The sequence below is a fragment of the Takifugu flavidus genome, chromosome 12, assembly GCF_003711565.1.
Source record: "Takifugu flavidus isolate HTHZ2018 chromosome 12, ASM371156v2, whole genome shotgun sequence".
Classification (NCBI taxonomy): domain Eukaryota; kingdom Metazoa; phylum Chordata; class Actinopteri; order Tetraodontiformes; family Tetraodontidae; genus Takifugu; species Takifugu flavidus.
In genome coordinates, this window is record NC_079531.1 from 12385968 (window position 1) to 12406179 (window position 20212).

Genomic DNA, 20212 nt, shown 5'->3' on the forward strand with positions numbered 1-20212 from the left:
CAATGATATCCCTAAATGGTTGGCTGAAGAATAAAGAAGGTTCCACTGAGACTTGAACTCAGATCACTGGAGTCAAAGTCCAGAGTGCTAACCATTACACCATGGAACCACAGCAAGTTTGTACACCACTCCATCCATCAATAGAAGTGTGCCTGCATGCTGATACTTTCACTTCTGTTTTTCGATTGATTCTCAGCCGTGGAACCAGACAAATTTGAACTGACCATGTCGAGACATGTGTGACAAATCTTTACCAAAATGATATTTGGGATGAGTTCATCAAATGAAGTTACCAAAGTGATCTGACTGTCAAAAAGAGGTTCCACTGAGATTTGAACTCAGATCGCTGGATTCAGAGTCCAGAGTGCTGACCATTACACCATGGAACCACAGCTCTGTAACAAAAAGCTTCTTTTGAAGAAAAGTATGACTCTAATTTGGCTACTTTTATTTCTTTGTTCATATCATGCCTGTATGGGACTGCATGGACCACTGTCATGTTCAACCCCACAGCCATGATCCCATGAAGCGGTCCCCAAATCTGTCTCAGGCGGAAGAGGTGAGCAGTGGAAAGACCATCCGTCGTGGGTGGTGCAAAGACCATCAGTATTGGGTGGTGAAAAAATGTTCCTCGGGCGGTGCAAAGACTTCTGTGGTTGGTTCAAAGACTTCTTTGGGAGGGACAAGGACCTTCTATGGGTGGTGCACAGAGTTCTGTGGGAGGGACAAGGACCTTCTGTGGGTGGTGCTCACAGTAGCTCATTCGGAAAGACATTCAAATGGCACCTCAGAGCAGGGCTGTGAAACTGTGCTTTATCCTTTGGTTTTCTCAAGCAGAGCACATTACTAATATTTCATTTAGACATCAATGAGGTTGGTCGTATTCAAGGTTTGTGCTTGGAATTGTGGTTTTCCACAATAATTGGAATTAAACACTGAGCAGGTAGAGCATCATGACCAGTGACAGATGAAGTGAATAACACAGATTATCTCTTCATGTTGAGGGTAGAACAGGAAAAAGGCTGAACTGTGTTCTCAAGATTAAAAGGTGAGGTCACATTCATTTAAATGAGTTTGGACTGTTTCACTCAAATGTTGAAATGATTGACACCTTTTATTTACTTTCTCACATCTCCTGAAAAATCATGCATCTACATCAAAATGAGAATTATGCTGGTTTCACTTGAGCTTCTCTCGTTGTACTTAGTCACAACTGTGTTCCACAGGGCTCTGTTCTGAGACCAATGCTCGTCATTTACTCTTCTACTCTCAATGATAAGGCAACAGTAAAGCTGATTGGATAAATAGAACGTGAAATCAACAATGATATCCCGAAATGGTTGGCTGAAGAATAAAGAAGGTTCCACTGAGACTTGAACTCAGATCACTGGAGTCAAAGTCCAGAGTGCTAACCATTACACCATGGAACCACAGCAAGTTTGCACACCACTCCATCAATAGAAGTGTGCCTACATGCTGATACTTTCACTTCTGTTTTCCGATTGATTCTCAGCCGTGGAACAAGACAAATTTGAACTGACCATGTCGAGACATGTGTGACAAATCTTTACCAAAAGGATATTTGGGATGAGTTCATCAAATGAAGTTACCAAAGTGATCTGACTGTCAAAAAGAGGTTCCACTGAGATTTGAACTCAGATTGCTGGATTCAGAGTCCAGAGTGCTGACCATTACACCATGGAACCACAGCTCTGTAAAACAAATCTTCTTTTGAAGAAAAGTATGTCTCTAGTTTGGATCCTTTTATTTCTTTGTTCATATCATGCCTGTATGGGACTGCATGGACCACTGTCATGTTCAACCCCACAGCCATGATCCCCTGAAGCGGTCCCCAAATCTGTCTCAGGCGGAAGAGGTGAGCAGTGGAAAGACCATCCGTCGTGGGTGGTGCAAAGACCATCAGTATTGGGTGGTGAAAAAATGTTCCTCGGGCAGTGCAAAGACTTCTGTGGTTGGTTCAAAGACTTCTTTGGGAGGGACAAGGACCTTCTATGGGTGGTGCACAGAGTTCTGTGGGAGGGACAAGGACCTTCTGTGGGTGGTGCTCTCACAGTAGCTCATTCGGAAAGACATTCAAATGGCACCTCAGAGCAGGGCTGTGAAACTGTGCTTTATCCTTTGGTTTTCTCAAGCAGAGCACATTACTAATATTTCATTTAGACATCAATGAGGTTGGTCGTATTCAAGGTTTGTGCTTGGAATTGTGGTTTTCCACAATAATTGGAATTAAACACTGAGCAGGTAGAGCATCATGACCAGTGACAGATGAAGTGAACAACACAGATTATCTCTTCATGTTGAGGGTAGAACAGGAAAAATGGCTGAACTGTGGTTCTCAAGATTAAAAGGTGAGGTCACATTAATTTAAATGAGTTTGGACTGTTTCACTCAAATGTTGAAATGATTGACACCTTTTATTTACTTTCTCACATCTCCTGAAACATCATGCATCTACATCAAAATGAGAATTATGCTGGTTTCACTTGAGCTTTTCTCGTTGTACTTAGTCACACTGTGTTCCACAGGGCTCTGTTCTGAGACCAATGCTCGTCATTTACTCTTCTACTCTGAATGATAAGGCAACAGTAAAGCTGATTGGATAAATAGAACCTGATCAACAATGATATCCCTAAATGGTTGGCTGAAGAATAAAGAAGGTTCCACTGAGACTTGAACTCAGATCACTGGAGTCAAAGTCCAGAGTGCTAACCATTACACCACGGAACAACAGGAATTGTGTAAACCACTCCATCAATAGAAGTGTGCCTACATGCTGATACTTTCACTTTTGTTTTTCGATTGATTCTAAGCCGTGGAACCAGACAAATTTGAACTGACCATGTCGAGACATGTGTGACAAATCTTTACCAAAATGATATTTGGGATGAGTTCATCAAATGAAGTTACCAAAGTGATCTGACTGTCAAAAAGAGGTTCCACTGAGATTTGAACTCAGATCGCTGGATTCAGAGTCCAGAGTGCTGACCATTACACCATGGAACCACAGCTCTGTAAAAAAATCTTCTTTTGAAGAAAAGTATGACTCTAATTTGGCTACTTTTATTTCTTTGTTCATATCATGCCTGTATGGGACTGCATGGACCACTGTCATGTTCAACCCCACAGCCATGATCCCATGAAGCGGTCCCCAAATCTGTCTCAGGCGGAAGAGGTGAGCAGTGGAAAGACCATCAGTCGTGGGTGGTGCAAAGACTTCTGTGATTGGTTCAAAGACTTTTTGGGAGGGACAAGGACCTTCTATGGGTGGTGCTCACAGTAGCTCATTCGGAAAGACATTCAAATGGCACCTCAGAGCAGGGCTGTGAAACTGTGCTTTATCCTTTGGTTTTCTCAAGCAGAGCACATTACTAATATTTCATTTAGACATCAATGAGGTTGGTCGTATTCAAGGTTTGTGCTTGGAATTGTGGTTTTCCACAATAATTGGAATTAAACACTGAGCAGGTAGAGCATCATGACCAGTGACAGATGAAGTGAATAACACAGATTATCTCTTCATGTTGAGGGTAGAACAGGAAAAATGGCTGAACTGTGGTTCTCAAGATTAAAGGTGAGGTCACATTAATTTAAATGAGTTTGGACTGTTTCACTCAAATGTTGAAATGATTGACACCTTTTATTTACTTTCTCACATCTCCTGAAAAATCATGCATCTACATCAAAATGAGAATTATGCTGGTTTCACTTGAGCTTTTCTCGTTGTACTTAGTCACAACTGTGTTCCACAGGGCTCTGTTCTGAGACCAATGCTCGTCATTTACTCTTCTACTCTGAATGATAAGGCAACAGTAAAGCTGATTGGATAAATACAACCTGATATCAACAATGATATCCCTAAATGATTGGCTGAAGAATAAAGAAGGTTCTACTGAGACTTGAACTGAAATCAGTGGAGTCAAAGCCTAGAGTGCTAACCATTACACCATAGCAAGTCTGTGAAACACACCATCAATAGAAGTGTGCCTGCATGCTGATACTTTCACTTTTGTTTTCCGTTTGACTCTCAGCAGTGGAACAAGATAAATTTGAACTGACCATGTCGAGACATGAGTGACAAATGTTTACCAAAATGATATTTAGGATGAGTTCATTAAATGAAGTTACCAAAGTGAACTGAGTGTCAAAAAGAGGTTCCACTGAGATTTGAACTCAGATCGCTGGATTCAGAGTCCAGAGTGCTGACCATTACACCATGGAACCACCACTTCCCAAAATGCATCTTCATTTGAAGAAAAGTATGTCTCTAGTTTGGATCCTTTTATTTCTTTGTTCATATCATGCCTGTATGGGACTGCTTGGACCACTGTCATGTTCAACCCCAAAGCCATGGTCCCCTGAAGCTGTCCCCAAATCTGTCTCAGGTGGAAGAGGTGAGCAGCGGAAAGACCATCAGTCGTGGGTGGTGAAAAAATGCTCTTCGGGCGGTGCAATGACTTCTGTGATTGGTTCAAAGACTTCTTTGGGAGGGACAGAGACTTCTGTGGGTGGGACAAGGACCTTCTGTGGGTGGTGCACAGAGTTCTGTGGGAGGGACAAGGACCTTCTGTGGGTGGCGCTCACAGTAGCTCATTCGGAAAGACATTCAAATGGCACCTCAGAGCAGGGCTGTGAAACTGTGCTTTATCCTTTTGTTTTCTCAAGCAGAGCACATTACTAATATTTCATTTAGACATCAATGAGGCTGGTCCTATTCAAGATTTGTGCTTGTAATTGTGGTTTTCCACAATAATTGGAATTAATTAAACACTGAGCAGGTAGAGCATCATGACCAGTGACAGATAAAGTGAATAACACAGATTATCTCTTCATGTTGAGGGTAGAATAGGAAAAAGGGCTGAACTCTAGTTCTCAAGATTAAAGGCTGAGGTCACATTCATTTAAATGAGTTTGGACTGTTTCACTCAAATGTTGAACTGATTGACACATTTTATTTACTTTCTCACATCTCTTGAAACATCATGCATCGACATCAAAATTTGAATTATGCTGGTTTCACTTGAGCTTTTCTCATTGTACTTAGTCACAAATGTGTTCCACAGGGCTTTGTTCTGGGACCAATGCTCATCATTTACTCTTCTACTCTGAATGATAAGGCAACAGTAAAGTTGATTGGATAAATACAACCTGATAATGATATCGTGCCTGTATGGGACTGCTTGGACTACTGTCATGTTCAACCCCAAAGCCATGGTCAAAGACTCCTGTGGTTCGTTCAAATACTTCTTTTCAAGGGACAGAGACTTCTGTGGGAGGGACATGGACTTTCTTTGTGTCGTGTACAGAGAGTCCAGTTTAGCTATTTTTATTACTTAGTTCATATCAACCCTCTGCAGTGGAAGATTTAAACTACTCTGTACAGAGAGGTCAGTTTAGTGCATAGAGGTAACAATGAGAGGAGAATTTTGCCTAATGTGAATGATTCTCTACAGTGGAAATTCTCAGCTGTGATGCACATAATCACATCTTGACTGGGCCACTAAGAGACATTGACTGGACTTCAACTTTACGACTACAACTTTACTATAAACAGATAAATCTAAACTCATCATTCCATTCAGATAGGATAAAACAGGAATTTGTCTGAAGGTAGAAAACATATACATAGCATATACATAGCAAATATTATTTCCTTTTTCAAAACAGTATACAAAAGAGTTTTGTATAGAACCACTTTTTGGATGGACTATGGACTGGCTTCTAGATTAGTGCTGAATGGATAATGTCTCAGTCAAGACTTGAGAGATAATCTTGATTGAAGCTGTATAAAAAAAGTTGTTTGGCACTGAAAATGGCCATTTAAGGTGTATGAATAGAACATATATTCAAGTTAACACTGGGGATAATCAGTACAATAACTGGAATGTAAGCTTTTGCCAAAGCAACAAAAGACACCCACCATTCAGAAAGAATGTAGGTCATGACAAAATTAGTTCTGCTCATAGTGTGAGTGTGGTTTTCTCTTACCATCACTATTAGTTACTAGTCACTATTGGTCTTCTAAACCGACACTAATAGTAACATCCCCATCCAATCCATTCACTTACTTTTGATGGTGAGGTACATGGACTTGCTCACATCAGCTCCCACGTCGTTGCTGACTTTACACAGGTAGAAGCCGCTGTCATCCTCTAGCACGTGCTTGATCAGCAGCGATCCGTTGCTCAGCAGCTGGACCCTAGATCCACTGTTCAGGGGGATGGGCTGAAACTGGGGGACCCCCGCTCCTGTCGGGCAAAGTTAAATGGAGTTAATATAGAAACAGTCAATTAAAACTACCCTATTTTGTGTGTGGTGTGTGTGTGTGTGCGTGCTTGCGTGCGTGCGTGTGTGCGTAGGTGCGTGCGTGCGTGCGTGCGTGTGTGTTTGTGTGTTTGTGTGTGCGTTTACACATTTGCCGATAAAGCCTGTCAGATTTAGGGAGTATTGTAAACATGTTTCTGAGCACTGGGCCCACTTGGCATACAGGCCTAAATCCTTAAACCATCAAACAGCTGCTGACTACAGAGAAACAGGCGCAGCTTGTCTGGAGACACATACACGCCCAGCAGAACACTCCTGTTCAACATGACGACAGAACCAACAGCAGATTACTTAAGATTACCTTCAGTGGTGAAACCAGAGAATAAATCAAGATTTCCTCTTAGATCATGTTTGAACGAGCTCGATGAAGTGAGGCCATGAAGATTCAGACTGTACACCTTTCACATATTCAGTCCTGAAGTCTTTCTTAACTCATTGGGAGTAGATATAGTCCAGGCCTGCAGTGAAATAAGATCAGAAATCTGTAATTCCAAATGTACGCCCCTGACACTGAGGGCTTTAGAGTGACCTGCTGCTCTACTGATTAAAACGCGTATTCCACCTTGTTCATGCAGTATTAAACACGCGTGTGAGCTGCGTCTCGTGGTAAATTAGCAAGTTAGTGTGTAGAGATTAGGCTGGTTATTGAGCTGTGGGTTTTTGCTTTTTAATTAAAATGCAGTCAAGTGGCTGCGCCCAGGAAAGGGTCAAGTGGTGACTTTGTTCCTGCTCCCCTGGCTCTGAGATAGGGGGGGGGCTCTCCCTTGAATTATGGATTTTGCATTTCCAAATGGTGCAAGTTGTTATGCTAATAGCAGTTGACCTTTACTTACTGTTCCATATCTCCCAGACACTCATCTGGCTCTGAGCTACTTCTGCTGCTATTTAAACCAGTCAGAGAGTCCTTCTGAGAACAAAGTGCTCTCTGACACACCACAGCTTCCAAACACCCACCCTGGGTGCATTTCCCTTGTAGCTTGGAAAGACTGTCTATTAGTTTACAAAAAGGCCCTCCACAAGGCTAGAACAGCTTATTTTTCTTCTTTAATTGAGGATAATAAGAACAACCCCAGGTTTCTTTTCAGCACTGTGGCCAAATTAACCAAGAGTCACATATCCCCTCTTCCCTTAGTGGTGAAGACTTCATGAGCTTCTTCACTGATAAAGTTCTAGCTATCAGAGAAAAAGCTAACCAGGCCATCCCAACAACTGGACCATCACCAGATGTGCTGACTGTGGGAACATACGAGCCCTTAAACTCCTTCAGCCCTATATATTTTTCTGAGGCGTCATCGCTAATTCAGAAATCCAAGACCACCACGTGTCTTTTAGATCCCATCCCAACACACCTGTTGAAGGATGTTTTACCACTGATAGGCAGTTCTATCCTGGACCAGATCATTGGTTCTTTAGTGACAGGTTATATACCCCGGTCCTACAAGGTGGCAGTGATTAAGCCGTTGCTTAAAAAAACATCACTGGATCCCGATGTGTTAGCAAACTATAGGCCGATATCCAACCTTATCTCTAAAGTTCTTGAGAAGGTGGTGGTGACTCAGTTACTGGAGCACCTGCAGATAAATGGCCTGTTTGAGATGTTTCAGTCAGGCTTTAGAGCTCATCACAGCACAGAAACAGCACTTCTTAAAGTTACTAATGATCTTCTTATAGCTTCAGATCATGGACTGGTCTCTATGCTGGTTCTGCTGGACCTCAGTGCTGCTTTTGATACAGTTGATCACAGCATCCTGTTACATAGACTGGAACATGTGATTGGGATTAAAGGGACAGCACTAGACTGGTTTAGATCATATTTATCTGATAGATACCAGTTTGCTCATGTCCATGGTGTTCCCTCCTCATACAGTAGGGTTAGCCACGGAGTTCCTCAAGGTTGTGTACTTGGACCAATCCTCTTCACATTGTACATGCTTCCCTTAGGCAACATTATTTGGCAGCATGGGATAAATTTCCACTGTTATGCTGATGACACTCAGCTTTATTTATCCATGAAACCAGAGGAGACAGAGAAGTTAGTGAAGCTTCAGACCTGTCTTAAAGACATAAAGTCCTGGATGTCTTCAAATTTCCTCCTCCTTAACTCAGGAAAAACTGAGGTCATGGTGTTTGGTCCTGAACCTCTCAGGGATAGATGATCACTCTAGATGGTATCTCATTAACATCTAGTCTCTCTGTGAGGAATCTAGGAGTAACTTTTGACCAAAATCTCTCCTTCAACTCACACATTAAAACAGTCTCTAGAAGTGCCTTTTTTCACTTGAGAAACATCACAAAGATCAGGAAGCTACTGACGCAGCATGATGCTGAAAAGTTAGTCCATGCATTTGTTACTTCCAGGCTGGACTATTGTAATTCTTTATTATCAGGGTGTCCAAACAACTCTTTAAGAAGCCTCCAGCTGATCCAAAATGCTGAAGCCAGAGTTCTGACAGGTATTGACAAAAGAGATCACATGATTCCTGTACTGGCGTTTCTTCATTGGCTGCCCGTTAAATTCAGAATAATTTTTAAAACCCTTCTTTAGACCTACAAGGTCCTCAGAGGCCTAGCTCCATCCTACCCTGAGGAGCTAGTGATACCTTATCAGCCCAATAGACCACTCCGCTCTCAGAATGCTGGTCTACTTGTGGTTCCCAGAGTTTCCAGGAGTAGAATGGGGGGCCGAGCATTTAGCTACCAGGCCCCCCTGCTATGGAACCAGCTCCCTGTCCAGGTACGGGAGGCTGACTCCATCGCTACTTTTAGGATTAGGCTTAAAACCTACTTCTTTGAAAAAGCTTATTGTTGCTAATTCTGTAGTTCCAGTTACTATCATAGACAAGACAAATTATCATACTTAGGGGGTCGTCTAATCATTAGGTTAACATCTTAGCTATGCTGTTATAGGCCAAGGCTGCCGGGGTCCAGAAACATGATCACCTGACAGGCCTCTGTCACCCCACTGGGTCATGGTTTCCTCTCCTCTCCTCTCCTCTCCTCTCTCCTCTCCTCTCCTCTCCTCTCCTCTCCTCTCCTCTCCTCTCCTCTCCTCTCCTCTCCTCTCCTCTCCTCTCCTCTCCTCTCCTCTCTCTCTACCCAGCCGGCCATCAGCAGGAGGGTCCCCCTAAATTAGCCTGGTCCTGCTCAAAGTTTCTTCCTGTTAAAGGGGAGTTTCTTGCCACCTTGCCACTGTTGCTTGTCTGGGGTCAGGCCCTGGGATTCTGGAAAGTGCCTTGAAACAATTTTGATTGTAAAAGACGCCATATAAATAAAGATTGATTTGATTTGATTTGATTTGAGGCTGTCTGCTCTGACTGATATCCAGTCCCAGCATAACCAGTCCATTTATCCTCTCTGTCCCAGTATAACCAGTCCATATATCCTCTCTGTCCCAGTATAATTAGCCCATTTATCCTGTCTGTCCCAGTGTAACCAGTCCATTTATCATCTCTGTCCCAGTGTAACCAGTCCGTGTATCCTCTCTGTCCCAGTATAACCAGTCCATGTATCCTCTCTGTCCCAGTATAACCAGCCCATTTATCCTGTCTGTCCTAGTGTAACCAGTCCATTAATCGTCTCTGTCCCAGTGTAACCAGTCCATTTATCCTCGATATCGCAGTATAACTATTCCATTTATCCTCTCTGTCCCAGGATAATCACTCCATTTATCCTCTCTATCCCAGTGTAACCAGTATATTTATTTTGATGCGTTGACCACGTGGACACCAGTTCCTCTCTGGACTATCTATTATGATCAGACACACAAAGACAATAATAATCAAACATGAGTACTGTGTGTCTGTAATAAAGGAGTGGAAAACAGATCTACCCTGTCACACAAACACACACACACACACACACACACACACACACACGCACACCCCTCCTTGTGGTTCATGATGCTGCTGTTGGTGAAGCTTCCATCTCTGGTTTTATGGGGAAAGGCTGCTACAAACACCTGGGGCCCCTCTTTCTGGTCCCCTCTGGGGGGGCTGAACTCACCTGCTGCCTCTCTGTCCGCTCTGTTAGTGTGCGTCTGCCTGTGACTCTCTGACGGTGGCGAGGCCATAGCCCGCCTTTACATGTGTAGCTTTGCTGGTTATGTCTTCCTTTATGTTGTCAATCATCTAATGTTTGACCTAATACTGCAACCGCAGCAGCAGCTGGAGACAAACCAGCCCGTTACTGTGGACATTACTGCAGCGGGTTAAGAGTGTTACAACCCAGGTACCTTTCGAGTGTTCCCAGACGATGGTGGGAGGGGGGTAGCCTTCAGCTGAGCAGTTCAGGGTCACCGTTTTTCCATAGATGCCGTCCTGGTCCTCAGGCTGGACCACAAACTGTGGAGGGACTGCACAGATATACAGGAGCCGGGTCAGAGCGGAACTGGGCGCTGTGACACCAATCAGGGAGGCGCGTTTGTCCTCACCTCTCACAATCAGCCGACTCTGGTGCTCCACCGTGGCAGCCTCATTGCGGGCGATGCAGGTATAGTTTCCATTGTGGTCAGGCGTCAGGTTGTTGATGCGCAGTGAGCTGGTGAAGTCGATGTTGTCCACGGTTACGCCCAGGCTGACAGGAATGGGACGCCCATCTTTCTGCCAGGTGATGTCCAGGGGCCGGTCGCCTGACATCACCACGCAGGGGATGAAGACCCGCTGGCCAATGGTGAAGCGCTGGAACTCGAAGGGCTGAATGTACGGAGGGACTGTAAGAGGAAGAGAAAGGAGTGGGGGCGCAATTAGTCATTATGGAACCAAAGAGGAAGAGCTGAAGCCCAAAGAGGACACAGACCAGAACCACCTGGACATGACGCCAAAATGTTGTGTTTGTTTAGCAATAGTCATTATTGGTCAAGCTGATCCTCCACTGCTGCTCCTGTTCTGTGAATAATCTCCAGCAATAAGAAAAAATCATCTCTGCTGGAACAGCCAGTGAGTGAAATAAGCAGCACTTTAGCACCTTATTTAATTCACAACAAAGTGGAGATAATGGACTCAGAGATCCCAGAAGACACTCGCGCATTTAAAGCAGCAGCAGAGTAAATTAACAAATGCACTGACTGAATACAGCCCCAGCAGGAGTGTTGCTGGATATAATCTCGCTCTCGCTCTCTCTTTCTCTCCCTCTTGCTCTCTCTTCTTGAAAGTGTAATAGACTGACAATGACCTGACGCTACGTAGCGAGACAAGGGACTGAAGCATCATGGGAAAGTCCTCCTCACATTGACTTATTCCATCTTGAAGCCCTCAGCGGAGGTGAGTTAATAAGTTGATGGGTCTTTATGAGAGACCCTGATGTGTTGAGGAATATCAGCCGGACTCTTTTACATACATGTCGACACGTCATTGTCTCACATTCATTATAGTCCTCCTTCATTTTTACATCCACCCGTAGAACAAAGAAAAGTTTATTTCCAGCAAAAAGAAACATTTAAAGCATTGAAGTAGTATTTCTATGTTAGCTGTTAGCTTTAGTGGTCGCTATGAGATGAGTCCAGCCTCTATCTAGTCAGCTACTGAGCTGCTGTCCTCAGTCCTTCTGTAGACAACATCATAATTGCTGTTCTTAGACAAAAGGGAGTAGACGCACCGTTGGTGCATTGAACAAACCCAGATAAACTAGCACAGACATCTGCACAAACACACATCTGCACACATGTGCCCACGCGGCGTAGAGAGGTCGCGAAAGGCCACCATCTGGGCTCACCTCTGACACGGACGTGGACGCTCTGGGAGTCCATCTTGTTGGGCTGGACCATCACCTTGCAGGTGTACTCGCCAGCATCCACCTGCTGCACGTTGGTCAGTTTCAGCGTGCCGTTGTTCTCGAACGCTCGCTGCCTGTGATTGAAGGGTAGTAGTGCGGAGTTTTTGTACCACTTTATGGAGTAGTAAGGGTAGCCGATGACGCGGCAGTGGACAAAAGCATCCCGTCCAGCAATGGCCGTGATGTTTTTCATGGCGCGGATGCTGGCGCGGCCTAAAGAGGACAGAAAGCGAGAAAGAAATCTGTTTAAAGACATTTAGTGCATTCATTCTGACATCAGCTGAGATAAATTTGTGTTTTGGTAAAACAAATGATTGACTAGAAAGATTAAGGTGGGAAAAGAGGAGCTGCTTCAGGGTTTCATCTCTCAAAGTGATGCAGATTAAATCTAACAAAAACTGGAAAAATAAACAAACTGATCATTTAGAGCTCTTTTGTTGCTGCTTTCTGCCATCACCATAACACATTCAGTGTTTTTACTGGGTAATTACTGAAAGATAGAATTGTGAAGGAATGAAATGGCAGCTAGACAAAGATACACACAAAAACACACACACTCGCACACAGAATGAGGCAAGATTTGTGAATGTAAAAGGAAGGAATATTTCTTCCTTGCAGCTATACTAGGCTCCAGAGTGGGACCCCGTATCCAGTTTTGTGCTCCAAACTGGGCTAATTCAGCTGACGTGCAGAGACCAGCATGTCAGAACAGCACAAAAATAACTAAAAGGCTATAAATCAGGTTTCAGTGCTACACTGTAAAAATAAATAAATAAAAAAAGCCCAACCAAAAAGTTACCTATCATTCACAGACTGGCACTCAGACAGACGCTGTATGTGTATTGTTGTTGTTGGAGAATCTGATTTGACAAGCACCTCTTACGTTTATTCGCGCCTGGTGGTGCACGACCCCGGCTGAGTTGCTGCACGTGCACCGGTACTGCCCGCCGTCCTGCACCTGGGTGTGTGTGACATTGAGCTGGCTGACCACATGGCCCTCGTGGGTCTCGTAGTGGCCCAGGTGGTGGTGGCTGTCTTTGATGACGGGGTCATCGTCCAGTGACCAGCTGCAACGGGGAGGAGGCGTGCCCTTCACGTTACAGACAAGGAAGACGGGTTCATTGGGGTTGACCACCTTCTCGCTGAAGGAGGACAGAATCTTTGGAGTACCATCTGTGGTGGGGAGACAGATGGAGGAGGGTGGGGAAATGTCATCAGAACAGCGTTGAAAGAGAAATAAGTTAATAAGTGCAGCAGAGCAGAAGCTCACTGTATATTGTGTCACGGTCTAAAATGAAAAATGTCCAGTTGAGCATTGTGACTTTTTGGATGTGACTTCAGCTTTGGGGCATTTAGAATGGAAGCAAGACTGCAGAAAACGTGCATGTCTGCCTGCTGATGCTGCTTTGATAATCCAGCTGTCTGGAGGTAAGTTATTGGATTTAGGCCTGGGATGATCATGCTAATGGCAGCCAGCAGCCGACAGCCACCAGCAGGATGCCATTAACACATAAACCCCACATCGATTGCTGAGGCCTGAGTATGTTTCTAATTCACCGATTATATATAAGGCAGCTTCTGCACTGTGACTCCTGACCAGCATTTGTGTCACATGATCCCACTTTACCTTCAAGGATGACTTGCACAAAATCTTGCGCAGACATTTTGCCCTTCCTGGCGAAGCACTGGTAGGCACCACCGCCACTCTTGGACATCCCCTCCATGATGAGGTTCTCCCGATTGAGTCCAGTGAAGCGGACGCTGTTGCCGGGGTAAATGATCTCTCCGTTGCGGTACCAGGACAGCTCATATTCATCGGAGCCACTCACACTACAGGACAGAGACACCTTGCTACCCACACTGCCTTTCACCTTACGGGGGCTGACCACTGCCTTTAAGGGTTCTGGGAACACAAACAATCATAATCAGAAGACATCAAGATGGTTCCTGTTTAACATTTAGATGTTGATTTCTTTGCAGTTTGGTTGGAAGATTAGCTTTCTTTGGACTTCCTGACAAAATCACTGAAATTCACCGATCAGTTTGTCTGGTGAAACCTCACCAGTCAGCTAATTAAGCATTTGGTCATCTTCTGCGTTTACAGAAGTCTTGTTGTGGACTAAGTAAGTGTAATGTAGGTTTGATGCTTTGAGAATTAGCCTTACGTTTGACATGCAGGCGCCCCATAACCTCAGCATTGCCGTAACTGTTCCACACTTCACAAACATAGGTCCCAGAGTCACTGGGCTGGACGCTCTCGATCAGCAACCCTGTGATGGTCTGCCGGAAGCGACTGTCGGGTTCTAAAGGGCTGTTGTCCTTCAGCCAGCGGTATTTGGGGGCTGGGTAGCCTGAGGCCTTACATGGCAGCTCCACCCGATGATTAATCATCACCTCTCGGCGGTCAAAGCCATCCAGGATGGCTGGCTCAGCATTGGTGGGGTCTGGGGGAAGCAGAGACATTAATGTTCATTAGTTTCTAGCTATGGCTGATGCTGTGATGTTAGATCGATTCTTGAGTGCAAGATTTCATCCATTGTATTGTTTAGTTCTGTTGGGGTGAATAAAAGAGCTGGAGCTTTTGCCCTATATGGCTTTGGCACTAAGCAGAGATGGACTGATGATACTGACCCGACACAATGAGACGGGCGCTGTTGCTCTGCCGCGTCTCGCCAGTGTAGCGGTGGCGTGTGGTGCACCGGTAGTTATTCAGCCCATCCTCAGGCAGGACGTCAAGAATGTACAAGGCTCCTGTGGATGTGATGAGATATCTTTGTCCTGGAAAAGACCAAAACAAGAAAGGACAACAATGGGACAATGTGCAATGCAGCCAAGAACGAAAACTCTTAAAGAATTCCCCGACGTCTCCACGTGTGCAGATTTCTCCCTGTTCGGAACCTTCAGAATAGTTTACTGAAGCAAAGGGATGTGGATGTTGTTATAATCAGCAGGTTAAGTATTCACCAGCAGCAGCTGGTCTGCAGTCACCTTGTTGGCATTGAAGGAACCGCTCTCGCTCCTTAATGGAACGCTGCTGTTACATGGATGTCCAGATTACAACAGGTGGACACCGATGTCCAACCACAGCCACAGAGGCAGCTTCCAAAGGCCTTTAGCGCCCTGTGGCAGCTTAATGTAATGTTGACAGGAAAGGTATGGATACAATATCAATATTGTCATATGACAGACAAGGGTGTGAAGCTCCTACATCTCACAGGGTTTTACATAAGTTTGTGGACGCGTCTCAGGAGGGAAGCCAGCTGGTAAAATAACAATGACCAGAGCAGCTAAATGAGGCCAATCGGGTACCAAAGTTAGCAAAGGAGCTGTGCCTACATCCCTGCATGAATCCAGAAAAGGTTCTCGCAGCTGTGATGTTAATCACACCCTCTGAAGGCTGTCACGTCAGCAGTTCACGTTGTAATAGACAGATTGGGGAACATGTGGGTGTGTGAGTGTGGCTGAAGCAGATTAGCAGCACAATATTCCCACTGAACAGGAAGAGCTGCAAGGTTTCATGTGGGTTTTCCCCCCAAACACAGTTCTCATCTTCAATCAGTCAGTTGATTAAATAAAGAAAGGTTATTCAGTTATTGACTTTAGTCTGTCGGAGCTTTATTTCCACCCATATGGGCCAAAAACAGATGCCCAGATGAGAAGAAGAGATGGTTTTATAGCTGCTGCAGGTCACGTCACATCGCTCCTATAGATCACAGCCAGAACAACAATCTTGCTGCAATGCTTTTGGTTGTGCCGAGGCGCTTAGAAAAAGCACCGCCAGACACGAGTGTTGAACTAGCGGCATAGCTCAAATCAATTAGCTGAGCAAATGTTTGCAGGAACTAACCTTCAAACGTGCTTTAATGGTCCACTGGAGAGGATTCGGACTAGGACGTATTTGACCTACATACAACTGACATGATCGCCATAGATCTGATGGCCTGCAGCTCTTTTACTCTTACTGGTGTGACTGGTTTACACACACGGCTGCTTGATACCAACAGCTTGTGAAATATACGATGAAGAGGGGAGGGGGGCATTTTTGTCCCTATTTAAGGAGATTTTTACTGGAAGCAGAAATGTGTCATTGTATCTAAAAATTAACCAACTTTGTGATGAGAGCACTGATGAAGCGTCCCGATACACATTACATGTTATTACAATGGTAATACAAAAGGTAAGTGGATAATGTTATCATGCTGCAAAATAAAACATGGAGAAACACACACACACATTTACACCCCCCCCCCACACACACACACACACACACGCGCACGGTGACTCTTTCCCTTTTGTCTCCTCCTTTCAGGCTTCTCCATTTTGAGTCTGTACTGGTTCTCTGAAATCTCACTGCGGAATCCATCTTGAGTGAAGCTGAATGGTGTTTCACTCCAGCCACTGTGAACGGCTGCAATTTTCTCGTCAAACACCTCTGCGACGCCTTAAAGGCGTCTGAGCCCTGCTATTGTGTTATAACGGGGGGGGGGGGGGGGGGGGGTGTTACAGGGGAAGCGATTCAAAATGGCAGCTATTGTATTTGATTCTTGGCCGCAGCCCATTTAATTCCACAGTTTCTCCCTTCTTGTGTCCTTTTTTCCAGTTATGTTGGAGTTAAATTCCTGTCCTTAAAGTCAAAGTATCAATATAGCAACTACGCACGTTGTACCCTGATAAACAGGCCAACTGGCAGCCAGCAGCATGTAAACGGCTATGAAATCAGAGGCAATAAGACAATAATCAGGGTCTATGATCCCAGATACATTAAATGCACCCTGGAAAGTGATTTGAGTGCTCCTGTCAGAGAGTTGAGCCGATCCCTCCATTCAATCACTGGCTCCGCTACTGTAAAGTGAAAAAGTGCTTCACTCCACTAGACACACTTTATCTAATCATCTCCACTTTGGCAGAGACGGAATCTAATAGGAACAGTGGGCTCTCACTCTCAGCAGGCTAAATAAGGCCGACGTATAGATGAGCCGGTGTCACAGCATCCTCTCTGTCTCTGGGGAGCCTGTAGCCAGTCAGGAGCTGAGACGCAACAGCTTCCAGGCTCACCCACATCTTCAGGCAGCGCCGCTGTTCTGTGGCGCTAGTTCTGCTACATTATTAAGCAAAACACAATTTCCACCATAGTTAAGCTCAAATGATGATAACAGCATGTGATGGTTACCATCATTTCAGAGGTTCATCTCTTACAAATTACTGAGGTTTTCTGTGATGAGAACCTTGAATTCAGCAAGATCTGTCATGATGTATCATCATCATCATCATTATTATCATCATTACCCACATCATCATCTTCATCATCATTATCACCCACATCATCATCAGCATCATTTCATCATCATCATCTCATAATCATCATCACCATAATCCTCATGATCATCAACATCACTATCACCATCACCACCAACACCATTATCACCATCATCACGATCATCTTCATCACCATCATCACCATCACCCTCATCATCACTAACCTCATTACCGTCGTCATCATCATCATCATCATCATTACCATCATCATCATCATCATTTTCCTAAACCTTAGGTTAAAGTTAAAGATGTGCACAATTCCTAACCAGAACAATCTATATTTAATGTCTACCAGGAAACCAGCTCACAGTGACCCTGGGCAAACTTCTGCTGGGCAAGTCAGCAGAGACAAGCAATGTTCTACAGCTGATGTTACAGAGTAAGTTCTGACCCAGCTGCCTGGTTATCAGAGTCAGACGGATCACAGCTTTAGTGGCTGCCGAGTGACGTCAGGTGGCAGACTGAAAATACCACTTTAGTTACAGGAAACTGAACTACTCCCAGCTCAGAACACAGAAGCAGCTTCCTGTTCTCATTAAACATTTACACCACGCGGAGAACTCACATTGAACCTCAGTTCCTTCAAAATTACTACAAGAGGCTGAAAGGACCCGTGAACCTGCTGAGTGCTCTATAGTTAAAGCTGATTACTGAACCAGTAATCTAAACCAGTAATCTGGACCAGTAATGTGAAACAGTAATTTAAACCTGAAATCTGAATCTTTAATCTGAACCACAAAATCTAAAGTACAAATCCAACCACGAAACTAAACCAGAACTAGTAATCTGATCCAGTAATTGGAACCAATAAACTAAACCAGTGATCTGACCCTGCAAACTGCACCAGTAATCTGAACCAGTAATCTGAACCAGTAAACAAAACTACAACCTGTAATCTGAACCCGTAAACGAAACCAGTAAATTAAACCAGTGAACTGAAATCTAATCGGAACCAGTAAATTAAACCAATAAACTAAACCAGAACCAGTAATCTGAACCTGTAATCTGAACCAGTTTTTTTTACTTTACAATAACAGTCATGAGCTGCAATTGTTGAACTGGTTGAAGAAGACAGAGGCTGTTTCCGAAACCACACACTCGTTCCCTATTCACTACTCACTACATGGGGGACATGGATTGAGTGAACTACGTAGTGCACTCAATTTAAAGTTAGTATTCGGACAACGGTGTCATTTACGGCGCACGTAAAGTGACGTCATGGTGTCGCATAATAATTACGAACTGGTCGCCGGGAAAAGTGGCCAGGTCCATTTAATTATTTTAACCCATCAGAAATACATTCAGCAGTCATTTTATGAAAATGCGATATTCCAGGAGAAATTACGTTAAAAAATGCATCCCATCATGATGGGATACATTTTCCGAGTTAGGGTGCTCGCTTGTACACTACTTTTCGCAGTGCATTGTGGGATACAGTGAGTGCGCTAGATAGGGTACAGCGATGCTCACTAACAATTCGTACACTATTTCAAAATGGCGTCCACACTATTGAGTGCACTATGTAGGGTATAGGGGGTGGTTTCAGAAACAGCTAGAGTGTCTGGAGACAACAGGTGAACGAAGCAGCTAGAACAAGACTGCTCCCCCAGTGGTGCCAACCAGCAGCACGTCTCTCTGTTAGAGCACCTGCAGCATCAACAGAGGCGCCATTGAAGAGCTGTGAAGAAAGAATCCTTCAGAGTCTGACTGCAAAGAGCTTCTCTGTCTGTGCTGCAGCCTCAAACACCTCACTGTTCTTCTTTGGCTCTTCCCACTTCCTGCTTCTCTCCCTCTGTGGCTTGAATTTAAACCAGTGTTTGGCCGTGTCGTCATGCTGAGTCCAACTCCTGTAGTCTCCAACTCCCACATCCAATAAACACCCACGCTAGCTGCACAGCGCCTGAGCCTGATGTCCCCTTTAGGACGCCGGAAGATATCATTCATAGAAGACTTGGGACCAATCAGTGGAGAGAGCCATGATCCACAGACAGATCGGATGTGAAAGGATCCATCAGCAGAGACGGACGGATTCACAGTTGCTCCTCTCATATTCAAAATGGCCTCCGCTCCAACATCAATTATTGCTGCCTCCTATTCAGTGCAAAACATGTCCAACTGCACCAGATGAATAATTCACCTCTAATAAAGACTTAAATAAATAAATCAGGTGAGCTCAGACGTGAGAGTGCTGGTCTATGATGATGATGATAATGATGATGAGGAGGATGAGGAGGATGAAGATGATGAGGATAAGAAAGCTTGAAATGTCTCTCTACATGTTTCATTGATGCGTTCAGGGACACTGACTCTGCTGGTCTTCATGGAAACACTTTCAGGACTGAGTGAACTGGGATGTTATTCGAAAGGTTCATTAGGAAGAAAGTTTTAGTTGGAGTGTGTTGTAAATATTTTATGTCATAATGTCTTTTTAGAGTTGAGAAACTCCAGTAACGGTTGTTGTCACAGCTCCGACCTTCGTGCCTCTGTCATTTACAACACGCATGTTTCCACAGGCGTCATCTATAATCTGATAATCAGATCCTCCATGGCTCCACACGCCAACCCGCTATGACCTACCCCAGCAGCAGGGGGCGCTCTGCCCCGTCACCACCCGCACCCCCAACAGGAAAGTGACCAGTTACAACAATTACACCTCTCTGTTGTGTGTGTGTGTGTGTGTGTGTGTGTGGTGTGTGTGTGTGTGTGTGTGTGTGCAGCAATCTGCCATCATAACCTAATTATTGCAGCAGCTTAACAACAGCAATTAGCACATTTCCATCAGATG

General features: G+C 44.5%; 1 protein-coding gene and 7 non-coding genes across 12 annotated transcripts in view; all 8 read right to left on the minus strand.

Annotated features, from left to right (window-relative positions):
* Positions 1-20212, minus strand: part of dscamb (Down syndrome cell adhesion molecule b) — a 74663-nt gene that overhangs the window by 17987 nt on the left and 36464 nt on the right. For all 5 annotated transcript variants that reach the window (XM_057049055.1, XM_057049053.1, XM_057049051.1 and 2 more), the window contains 8 exons: positions 14743-14889; positions 14277-14555; positions 13739-14014; positions 12988-13284; positions 12052-12324; positions 10772-11050; positions 10574-10693; positions 6087-6266 (listed from right to left, as the gene is read on the minus strand). In XM_057049055.1, the coding sequence (XP_056905035.1) occupies positions 6087-6266; positions 10574-10693; positions 10772-11050; positions 12052-12324; positions 12988-13284; positions 13739-14014; positions 14277-14555; positions 14743-14889 (1851 nt within the window). The remainder of the gene's footprint in view (positions 1-6086; positions 6267-10573; positions 10694-10771; positions 11051-12051; positions 12325-12987; positions 13285-13738; positions 14015-14276; positions 14556-14742; positions 14890-20212) is intronic.
* On the minus strand, positions 38-109 carry trnaq-uug (transfer RNA glutamine (anticodon UUG)). The gene has a single exon. It is a non-coding gene; the product is annotated as a tRNA-Gln (tRNA).
* trnaq-cug (transfer RNA glutamine (anticodon CUG)) lies at positions 318-389 on the minus strand. Its single transcript has one exon. It is a non-coding gene; the product is annotated as a tRNA-Gln (tRNA).
* Positions 1359-1430, minus strand: trnaq-uug (transfer RNA glutamine (anticodon UUG)). The gene has a single exon. It is a non-coding gene; the product is annotated as a tRNA-Gln (tRNA).
* Positions 1635-1706, minus strand: trnaq-cug (transfer RNA glutamine (anticodon CUG)). Its single transcript has one exon. It is a non-coding gene; the product is annotated as a tRNA-Gln (tRNA).
* On the minus strand, positions 2677-2748 carry trnaq-uug (transfer RNA glutamine (anticodon UUG)). The gene has a single exon. It is a non-coding gene; the product is annotated as a tRNA-Gln (tRNA).
* trnaq-cug (transfer RNA glutamine (anticodon CUG)) lies at positions 2953-3024 on the minus strand. The gene has a single exon. It is a non-coding gene; the product is annotated as a tRNA-Gln (tRNA).
* On the minus strand, positions 4171-4242 carry trnaq-cug (transfer RNA glutamine (anticodon CUG)). Its single transcript has one exon. It is a non-coding gene; the product is annotated as a tRNA-Gln (tRNA).